The 11623-nt window shown below is 42.5% G+C and overlaps 1 protein-coding gene across 1 annotated transcript in view; it reads left to right on the plus strand.

The window, feature by feature from the left end:
* The first annotated feature begins 2921 nt into the window (after positions 1-2921).
* Positions 2922-11623, plus strand: part of LOC129867509 (nuclear receptor subfamily 5 group A member 2-like) — a 46924-nt gene continuing 38222 nt past the window's right edge. Inside the window, exons 1-3 of the mRNA XM_055940961.1 lie at positions 2922-3144; positions 7248-7379; positions 9918-10036. Of these exons, the coding sequence (XP_055796936.1) occupies positions 3078-3144; positions 7248-7379; positions 9918-10036 (318 nt within the window). The 5' untranslated portion in view covers positions 2922-3077. The remainder of the gene's footprint in view (positions 3145-7247; positions 7380-9917; positions 10037-11623) is intronic.

Consider the following 11623-nt stretch of genomic DNA (forward strand, 5'->3'; position numbering starts at 1 on the left):
CTACAGGTTAATCATTCCATCACAGAGCTAACCTTTATCTGTCTCTCTGTCTCTCTCTCTCCTCTGTCTCTCCTCTCTCTCCCTGTCTCTCCCTCGTTCTCTCTGCTACAGGTTAATCATTCCATCACAGAGCTAACCTTTATCTGTCTCTCTGTCTCTCTGTCTCTCTGTCTCTCTGTCTCTCCTCTCTCTCCCTCGTTCTCTCTGCTACAGGTTAATCATTCCATCACAGAGCTAACCTTTATCTGTCTCTCTGTCTCTCTGTCTCTCCTCTCTCTCCCTCTCTCTCCCCTCTCTCTTCCCCTTCCCCACCCCTCTCCTCGCTCTCTCTGTCTCGCTCTCTACCCCCTCTCTCTCTGCCCCAACCCTCTCTCTGTCTCTCTCTGTCTCTCCCCTCTCTCCCTCTCTCCCTCGTTCTCTCTGCTACAGGTTAATCATTCCATCACAGAGCTAACCTTTATCTGTCTCTCTGTCTCTCTGTCTCTCCTCTGTCTCTCCTCTCTCTCCCTGTCTCTCCCTCGTTCTCTCTGCTACAGGTTAATCATTCCATCACAGAGCTAACCTTTATCTGCCTCTCTGTCTCTCTGTCTCTCCTCTGTCTCTCCTCTCTCTCCCTGTCTCTCCCTCGTTCTCTCTGCTACAGGTTAATCATTCCATCACAGAGCTAACCTTTATCTGTCTCTCTGTCTCTCCTCTCTCTCTCTCTCTCTCTCTCTCTCCCTCTCGCTCCCCTCTCTCTTCCCCTTCCCCACCCCTCTCCTCGCTCTCTCTGTCTCGCTCTCTACCCCCTCTCTCTCTGCCCCAACCCTCTCTCTGTCTCTCTCTGTCTCTCCCCTCTCTCCCTCTCTCCCTCGTTCTCTCTGCTACAGGTTAATCATTCCATCACAGAGCTAACCTTTATCTGTCTCTCTGTCTCTCTCTCTCCTCTGTCTCTCCTCTCTCTCCCTGTCTCTCCCTCGTTCTCTCTGCTACAGGTTAATCATTCCATCACAGAGCTAACCTTTATCTGTCTCTCTGTCTCTCTGTCTCTCTGTCTCTCTGTCTCTCCTCTCTCTCCCTCGTTCTCTCTGCTACAGGTTAATCATTCCATCACAGAGCTAACCTTTATCTGTCTCTCTGTCTCTCTGTCTCTCCTCTCTCTCCCTCTCTCTCCCCTCTCTCTTCCCCTTCCCCACCCCTCTCCTCGCTCTCTCTGTCTCGCTCTCTACCCCCTCTCTCTCTGCCCCAACCCTCTCTCTGTCTCTCTCTGTCTCTCCCCTCTCTCCCTCTCTCCCTCGTTCTCTCTGCTACAGGTTAATCATTCCATCACAGAGCTAACCTTTATCTGTCTCTCTGTCTCTCTGTCTCTCCTCTGTCTCTCCTCTCTCTCCCTGTCTCTCCCTCGTTCTCTCTGCTACAGGTTAATCATTCCATCACAGAGCTAACCTTTATCTGCCTCTCTGTCTCTCTGTCTCTCTCTGTCTCTCCCCTCTCTCCCTCTCTCCCTCGTTCTCTCTGCTACAGGTTAATCATTCCATCACAGAGCTAACCTTTATCTGTCTCTCTGTCTCTCTCTCTCCTCTGTCTCTCCTCTCTCTCCCTGTCTCTCCCTCGTTCTCTCTGCTACAGGTTAATCATTCCATCACAGAGCTAACCTTTATCTGTCTCTCTGTCTCTCTGTCTCTCTGTCTCTCTGTCTCTCCTCTCTCTCCCTCGTTCTCTCTGCTACAGGTTAATCATTCCATCACAGAGCTAACCTTTATCTGTCTCTCTGTCTCTCTGTCTCTCCTCTCTCTCCCTCTCTCTCCCCTCTCTCTTCCCCTTCCCCACCCCTCTCCTCGCTCTCTCTGTCTCGCTCTCTACCCCCTCTCTCTCTGCCCCAACCCTCTCTCTGTCTCTCTCTGTCTCTCCCCTCTCTCCCTCTCTCCCTCGTTCTCTCTGCTACAGGTTAATCATTCCATCACAGAGCTAACCTTTATCTGTCTCTCTGTCTCTCTGTCTCTCCTCTGTCTCTCCTCTCTCTCCCTGTCTCTCCCTCGTTCTCTCTGCTACAGGTTAATCATTCCATCACAGAGCTAACCTTTATCTGCCTCTCTGTCTCTCTGTCTCTCCTCTGTCTCTCCTCTCTCTCCCTGTCTCTCCCTCGTTCTCTCTGCTACAGGTTAATCATTCCATCACAGAGCTAACCTTTATCTGTCTCTCTGTCTCTCCTCTCTCTCTCCTCTCTCTCCTCTCTCTCCCTGTCTCTCCCTCGTTCTCTCTGCTACAGGTTAATCATTCCATCACAGAGCTAACCTTTATCTGTCTCTCTGTCTCTCTGTCTCTCTGTCTCTCCTCTCTCTCCCTGTCTCTCCCTCGTTCTCTCTGCTACAGGTTAATCATTCCATCACAGAGCTAACCTTTATCTGTCTCTCTGTCTCTCTGTCTCTCTGTCTCTCCTCTCTCTCCCTGTCTCTCCCTCGTTCTCTCTGCTACAGGTTAATCATTCCATCACAGAGCTAACCTTTATCTGTCTCTCTGTCTCTCTCTCTCCTCTCTCTCTCCTCTCTCTCCCTGTCTCTCCCTCGTTCTGTCTGCTACAGGTTAATCATTCCATCAAAGAGCTAACCCTTATCTCTCTCTCTGTCTCTCCCTCGTTCTCTCTGCTACAGGTTAATCATTCCATCACAGAGCTAACCCTTATCTGTCTCTGTTTAAATTTGTTACTGGATCTTATCAACCACATGACCACCACAGGACCAATCCCGGCCCAGCATTTTTGAATACTGTTGATTATTGCTTGTGTGTGTGTGTGTGTGTGTGTGTGTGTGTGTGTGTGTGTGTGTGTGTGTGTGTGTGTGTGTGTGTGTGTGTGTGTGTGTGTGTGTGTGGGGGGGTGAAAGTGGGGAGGGATGGAGAGATAAAGAGAGAGAGGGCAAACGGAGGGAGGGAAGGGGATGGGATATTTCACCAGGCAGAGTTCACTCGACTTCAGAGCAAGCGGACAGTAACTTTTTCTTTTCTTTTTAACTCCTAAAGTCTCAGCCACAGAATGGAATAGGTTAACAGCGTTGGGTCGGTGTCATAGAAGATAGATCAAACCAGAGGTGTGGATTGGCATGTCTTCCTCCAGCCCTGACAGTGAAAGTGATCCGTGTGGCTCCACAGAGGACTTGACTGGTGCAGGTGAGTACTGACTGATGTGTTGTAACATGGCTTCATGCTAGGTGTCTGGTGCAGTGTGCCAGCCAGGATTCAAGAGGTCCCTCTATAGCCTACACTCTCAGAGGTAAAGGTGCCAGGAAGAACCTTTTGGGGTTCTAAAAATTACCACACAGGTAGAACATTTTCAGTTCAAAATGGTTCTTCGAGGAACCCCTGTGTAAAGGATCTTCGAGGAACCACTGTGTAAAGGATCTTCGAGGAACCACTGTGTAAAGGATCTTTGAGGAACCACTATGTAAAGGATCTTCGAGGAACCACTGTGTAAAGGGTCAAACCAGAAAGTTTATGCGATGAGAAAGGGTTTAATTTTGAACATTTTGAGATATTGTAGAGGTGACAGCCAATCAGAAGATTTGAGGTATGGCTTTCAGATTTTTGGTCACCTGTGAGAGTAAATGTCATTCCTGGTCATCATGTTCAGTTTGTACACTTCCAATTTAAATATTTATGCATATTACACATTGTAACTTAATATGAATAATACTAACGTTGCTCATTACATAGTAATAAAGTGGTAACTATTTCAACTTTGGGATTTGCATTAACTCTTGAGGAAATCATACAGCTGTCAATGTTCAACTTTAACATGTGATGACAATACAACAGAAGATATGAACAGGAAGGACATTTAATCAAACGGGTGGCCCCCAAAAAGATGGATGAAAGCCACTTTAGGAACCCGGAACTTTTGCTCGTCAATGGTTCATATTTGCACCTTTGATTAGTTGTAAGGGTTCTTTGAAGGAACCTTCAATGTTTCAACATAACAAATATGAACCATTGACGAGCAAAAGTTCCGGGTTCCTAAAGTCCCCACTAATTCTAAGAGTGTTCATCATTTCTCTATTAGACTCCTCCACTCAGTCATGTTCCCATAAATACAAGGTTTGACTTGCAGTTTTCTCTAACCTTTTTGAATTGTCCATTTTGACTTGCATTGTTCAGTAACAGCAATGGCATTTTTCATGTTATGCTTGAAGATTAGTTTAGACCAAGGATGAAGGCCCGCGGATCAATTTCTGAAAACTACACACAAACAATGATTTATTATTTTTGTTTGTTGAGAGTTAGAATAGTAGAATACACAAGATGCAATTTTCCTCTTGTGATGTCAGTCACTGACAGACACTCAATTAGTCCATGTCAGCAAAAAAAATATGTGATTGGTAAATTAGTCTATCTGAACTTGGTCAAATTACCGACAGGGGCCCCCCATTGATTTTGCTAGTCACTCTCACTCAGATATCATATGTAAACATTTCTCTCCACCCTATGGTAAAATGAGTAGAATTACAGGAAATTAGCTGTAAACCTGCACATTTATTTTTCACTACGCCCCATGGCAAAATGTGTAGAAGGGGGGGGGGGGGGCTAAAATGTTTTTGCTGGCAACAAAATTTCACTTAGGGCCCCCCAAAAAAGGCTAGGGCTGTCTCTGACTTCATGTGAGGGTATGGATGTGGTTACACAGACCTGTGAGCCACTGTGGCCCCCTCATGAGGAGTTCAGATTTTTGTGGCCCCCACCCCCATCAAAGTTGCCAATCTTTGGTTTAGGTTGTTACCATATGTTGTTGTTATGCATTGGATGTATTGCTAGGGTGCTTCTACACAATTTCCCGTTTTGTATTTTTTTAATACAAAAACACACAATGCAATGCTATGTTTTTACATGCATAAATTAGTCATTAGGTCAAATTTAAGGAATGACAATATCCGGAAATAAATTTAAAATATGTTGCAAATGAGGTCACTTCAACGCGTGGTGTCGTGCGTTACAGGTTTGAGGCCTCATCATTGATACAGCTTCAGCGTGCATTTGTTTTATGAACAATATCAGCGAAGATGGGGGGGGGGGTATCTTTTCAATAGCGCTTAGTATTCAAAGTTAAATCAAAACAAAGGTTATTGGTCACATACACGTGGTTAGCATGTGTTAATGCGAGTGTAGCGGAATACTTGTGTTCAGTTTAAAGTAAATTATTTATGGATTCCAATCGAAACGTTGACATCAGTAACAGTCAAAAGTATTCCGGCAATCTGAACGGAATGTATTGCCAAACATTTTACAGTCAATTTCTCAGACATTTTGGACGTGTTTGTAGACCTATGTGTGTGAGTGTAGGTTACAGTTTAAATGTTAACTCACTCGAAATAATTTCCGAGTTGCCTTTATGATCGGAAATGATAAAGATTAGCCTATCAGAGCATGAACATGCACGAGAAAAGCAACGAAATGCATGTTATTTACAAAGATAAAACACATCATAATTGCAACAATTATTAGCATTGAGTGTTTGATCATTTCGAAATAATTATTTAAGTGTAGTTTTGGTTATATATATATTTGATATAATGGATAGATGAAATCAGTTAGACCTGCGTGTGCGTGTGTGTGTGAGAGTTTGCCCTCGCAAGTGGGTAAATGCATGTGAGTGTGCGCGCGTGCCTTATAGGGCCACTCTAATGTATGTCTCGAGTTGACCTTGGATATGTAGCCTTACCTTTTGCTTGAAAAGGCCGCTGTGCGTCACTTTTCACCATCCTCTCCACCCGTTGATTGACAGCTCTCAATAGGGCTCAGGTGATGACAAGAGTGAATTATGTTGTGTTCCGCTGTGTGTGTGTGTGTGTGTGTGTGTGTGTGTGTGTGTGTGTGTGTGTGTGTGTGTGTGTGTGTGTGTGTGTGTGTGTGTGTGTGTGTGTGTGTGTGTGTGTGTGTGTGTGTGTGTGTGTGTGTGTGTGTGTGTGTGTGTGCGTGTGTTTTAACACACAAACAAATCCTGATTTTCGTTTTGTTGTTTTAATTCAATGCTCACGTCAATTATGTTACGTGATTTGATCCGTCATGTCCTTATAGAATTATGTACATATTAAGGAGAGAAATTAGATCATTTATATAGGTAATTGAGTAAATGTGGTATTTTAAAAAACGGGCCTGGCATATTAGACTACAGCTTTGAAAAGGTTTTTCCCTAATTTGCAGTTTTGTCGCAATTGCTTAGAATTCATTCATCCAGTAGCCTAAAACGACTATTTTATTTCGTCTCAGCAAAATGGCACGTATTTGCGCATAGTTTTTTCCCCCACTAATTTATCAGCTACCTACTCATGAAAAGCTTAATTAAAACTGTTAGACTATATAATATGCTTATAACTCATTACTGGACCTGTTGGCATAACGACATGCCTCCGTGTGTAGACCTATTTGTCTTCCGCTCCTCTGTGTCAAAGATTGTTTCAGTTGCATCACTTCGATTTTGTCCCTTGTTTTTCAGCCGATTTTTAAGTCCATCAATAGCAGTAAAAAGAGTTGTGATTTGGACAGTGTGGATAAACGCGTTAGAAATTATGTTGCCCTTCTCCGCACGCGATTGGAGCTAAGGGTGTGATGTCATACCACCATGAACCCCTGATTGGCGGAAGCGGTGTCAGTGGAGTAAACAAAGCAACAACGAGAGGTTTGAACTTCACATCCCATTGCATCACAGATAGACCGAATCCGACTTTACGTGAAGGAGCGGCCGGCGTTAAAGTCTTTTCAAAACAGCCCGAAAGTTCCTGACAGTTCGCTAACTCCACTTTCAAGACCCGAGTCAAAGACGTGGAAAGGGCAACCGGGAGAGCAGTCAGCTGCCGAGACCTCTAAAGAGGTGTCAGCATATTTTTAACCCGGTTCAATCCCTGTTGTCCGGGTAGATTTGTTATTTTAATCACAGAGAGAGAGAGAGCTATAGAGGGAGAGAAAGAGAGAGAGAGAACTCGAAATCCTTGCGCTCCACCCCTTAACTTCGCGGTAAAACAATGCTCGTATACTAGGGTCAACGGCATTGCTCCATATTTCAATTTACCTAAGAGCAATTTCAGAATGAATTTACATTGTTCTCGCTGTTGCAGGCTACCCATCGGGTATGTAGCCTAGACATTCGCTGTCAGTTTAAGCAGAGCCCGCTGCATTTTGGCCATACAGTGAGCGCGCAGGATTTGGGAAGCCACTTTTCTCTGGTGTGTCTGTGTGTGTGAGTGAGTGAGTGTGAGAACCTGTGGTGTTCTTCTCCCGTCCAGGTGGTCAGCCGGACGGAGCTGAGTCTCCCGCTCAGCCCAGCGGAGCTGTCATGCTGCCCAAAGGCGACACGGAATCTCTAGGACTCGTTCGATCGCATGGAGAACAGGGGCACATGCCAAGAAATATGCAAGGTAAGAATTTTAGACCGATTTAGATGCCGCATTATTAGGCAATATTTGTAGACCGCGTGGCCGTTGTGCGTTAACACTGGCATCGCGAAAGGTGTCATTTGTGAAATTGTGCGTAATTACGGGCGAAAGACCTGACAGTTTAGGACATAAATAGCCTAGACAAACTCGTCGTGCATCTTATTCAGTTGTCAAATTGGAATAGTTCACTTATTTGCTGATCATGCATTGTATGTCACTATTAAGGTAGGCTACGCTGGGACGTCAATATGTGGCATATGCGAATTCGCTCTACCCAAATTCTATAGGAAAGATCATTGTTGCTTTCACCAACTTTCTCCAAATAGTGCATGGTAAATGATTCCATTGTGCACTTTATGAATGAATTAAAAGCACACTATTCACTTAGTCAGATATCATTCAGTTGTATCCATTGTGTTTCATTCCTGCCATGGGCTATTATGAAATGATAGGCTACCGTTGATCTATCATACAGGCCTAGCCACAGTCATCTGATGGGATTTTACCCCGGCTAATGAGTAAATCATCCTAAAACTCACCTGATGTCTAAGGTTTGCTTAATATGCAAGATCTGATGTGCCAGTTGTTGGAACCCGAAAAATGTGAATTCCCAAAATGGCATCAAGTCTAGGCCATTGTCTTTTAAACTTCGATTTCAGCACCATGCAGAATTATGTCAGTGATATTTGTAATAAAATTTTCTTTCACGTCACGTTTTAGTCAAACGTTTATATTAGAAGGGTGACGAGGGTGCAGAACACTCCAGAACACGAGGGTGCAAATCAGATATCCTACAGTTTGCGAGTAAGAAATTTGGCCTACGACAAAAAAAAGTTTTGATGACATAAATGTGCAATTATTGAAAAATACCAAGTTGGGCTAAATACATTTTGCTTGGAATCATTTTTTGTTAGGTTTACAAATTGTAACCCATAACCCGTAGTTTTGGGGGTTCCTTCTCATAATGCTGGACTAGCCTACTGTTTGATTTAATTTCCAAAAGTTCAAAGTTAGAAAATAAAATAACTATTTTCGATGAGAATTTAAGTGTTCTTTGCAAGCCTATCGAATTAATATGTCTAAACCCCCTTCACTTTGCCAATTGCACAGTTCGATTATCTTTAAAATGAAGTTTCATATGGTTTTGATACAAATAACTGACACCTCAACCTTCAAGGCATGAATGGAAGTTCCATCTATATTTTGCACGGGTAGTTTCTCTGTCTGCGTGCAAAAAGCAAGTGCCATTTTCCAATCCATTTAAACACGGGGCCTAGCTTATTTCAAATATCAAACTTTAAACTGAAAATAGTTTTGAGGCTGCACGTTTCTCAGAGGCCCGAGATAAGATTCGATAGCTAAGTTTTAGGTGATATCCTTAGGTTACAGAAACACTTTCTGAACTTGTCAAAAATCTGACCGAACGGTCTAGAGTAGGCTACTGTGTAAACTAACCCGTGGATTCTGCTCTCCTGTCATCAAAATATGAGGCCTGACATTTTCATAAGGGATTTTTTTGTGCTGACGGATATGTTTGTAAGATTATTATTATAATATATTTTTTTTAACCTTTATTTAACTAGGCAAGTCAGTTAATTAAGAACAAATTCTTATTTACAATGACTTTCTCAACTTATTATATAGGGCTTGTAAACGCTGCGAGATCACAGGGTCAATGGAGAAAACATGTTCAGCAGACGCACAGGCAGAAAGACGCATTTTGAAAGTTACATTATTTTATCTGCTCTGAAATTCATTGTGGTTATTCTGTTTGATGTTTGCCGCATTTTAAGAACAATAAATATTTTTTTTACCATTGTAAATGTCAGTTCAGCTGTTTGCTAGCATTGTTATATATCCGTTTATCAATGCAATTATTTTCATCAGCATTCATGCCCGTAAAATGTCGGCCTAGACTTAAGCAGGTGCTTATGGAAAGTCAATTAAAACGTATATGTACAGAGCAGAGCAGACACGGGAAGAGTAGCTGAAGGCTATTCAATTTAAGTTCAATTTAAGAATCAGTTTTATATTTTTCTTTCACCTGTTCGCACGAAAGGTTGCACTGTAGGCTATGTCTTCATTTGCCTGTGGGCGGTAACATTTACTCCTCGAATGCTTAACTCTAATATCTTACCATTTCCGGGATGAATTCACGACTTAATATCATGAATATTTATGAAGCTCAGTTTCATATGTTTGCCCTGTCTGAGACTGGCGAGCAAGAGTGAATGCAGCAAAGTGGGAGAATGAAGGTTATTTCCTTTTAGCACCATCAAATAACATTATTCATCCAAATAAGGAATAGTTTAGTCAAATTTCCTATTGGATCAAAGCTTCAAAATGTTAATTTTTTTCTCAAAAATGTGATGGATTTTCAAAAAATATTCCATAGCCTAAGGTCATTGTAAATTCAGTCAGATGTATACGTTAAAGACTGCAGTAGGCCTATATAGGAAAAGAAGGTCTTTCAGATCAAAGTCTTCTTCTTCATTTTCTCATATGTGTCATGTGTTGCAGCCCCCCACTATAAAATGATGGACTACTCGTATGATGAAGACTTGGATGAGATGTGTCCGGTTTGTGGAGACAAGGTTTCTGGATACCATTATGGGCTCCTCACATGTGAAAGCTGCAAGGTTTGTTCTTATTTTAATTGTACTTAAAAAAAAAAAATCTAACCTTTCCTCAGATTGTCTTTCTGTGATTCTCTTAGAACATACAGCCTATGCTAGCGTATTAGCCATAGTAAACTCCTACATTTGTTTGCAGAAGTTCCAAGTAGCATACATATAGTTCACCAAATGGTTTTGTAAAATCTCTAAATGTCAATTTGTGTATAGCCCACATAGCCTAGGCTGTAGATTTAATCCATTTTCTGACCTTAAGATGCAACACGTTTACTCTGAGGATACCTTCAATAGCAACATTGCTTCATTTGAAGTGTTGTCTTCTTAAAATGGAGTGCAATGGTAGCGAGTGTGTAATTCTTTGAAAGCGTTTTTTTCTTTACCTCAGCATACAGAGGATGTCACTAGATTCAGTCTTGTTAGAGAGGCATGATAATAGAGTTGTAAATTAATCCTGTTGTTTTAGCCGAGACACCAGTTTTTAAACTCAGATACTCAGACAGCATTCTGACCGTGGGATCATTTTAAAGGTTACCTATGTGTGTGGGTGTCTTCAACGAAATCATCTCGTCTTTGCGATAGGATGGCTAATTTTCCACCAGCACAGTTCTAAACGGGATCTGTTTATCGGGAACATATTGGAGTAGTCATTTCGTGTACTGTGTAGTTATTTCAATGGAAGCTGTGTGATTTTTTTGGACAGGAGAAATATTGGGGTCTTTTCTGTCCTTTCTCACCAGTCTAGCACACTGTCGTGGGTCTGAGACAAGGGGGTATCAGGACTCAATGTCTAAACACACAATGTAATACAGTGGTTGGTCTGCTTTAAACCTGTACACACACACACACACACACACACACACACTCACACACACACACACACACACACACACACACACACACACACACACACACACACACACACACACACACACACACACACACACACACACACACACACACACACACACACACACACACACACACACACACACACAGGCAAGTAGGATGCGCATGCACGCACATAAACACACATACACACAGATACACAGATAGACAAACACAGGCTGTTAGTCCACATTAAACCTGAACACACAGATAGACAAACACCAACTTGTATTCTAAGTCCACATGAAACCACACTGTACCTGCATGTTAAAACCGACAAAAACATCCACAGAACCATAAATGGTCATGGTTTCCTCAGTGGCGATTTGGAGGCTCCAAATCTTTGTTTGTCATAACACTTTGTAAACAACAGGTGTGGACTAACAGTGACATGTTTACAAAGGCTCACTCTAGGGATCTCTGTGTTTAAAAAAACAAAACGTTAACTTCGTCATTCAGTTTAACCCAGACACTCACACACACACACACACACACACACACACACACACACACACACACACACACACACACACACACACACACACACATGCACACACATACACGATCACTGACTTGAAAGAGTGCAATACATTTAAAATGGTTTATATATTCAATGGAAAGACCGTTTATTCAGTAGAATGTATATTCAGTGGGTCAGTAGAATGTATATCCAGTGGGTCAGTAGAATGTATTTCCAGTGGGTCAGTA

The sequence above is a fragment of the Salvelinus fontinalis genome, chromosome 12, assembly GCF_029448725.1.
Source record: "Salvelinus fontinalis isolate EN_2023a chromosome 12, ASM2944872v1, whole genome shotgun sequence".
NCBI lineage: Eukaryota > Metazoa > Chordata > Actinopteri > Salmoniformes > Salmonidae > Salvelinus > Salvelinus fontinalis.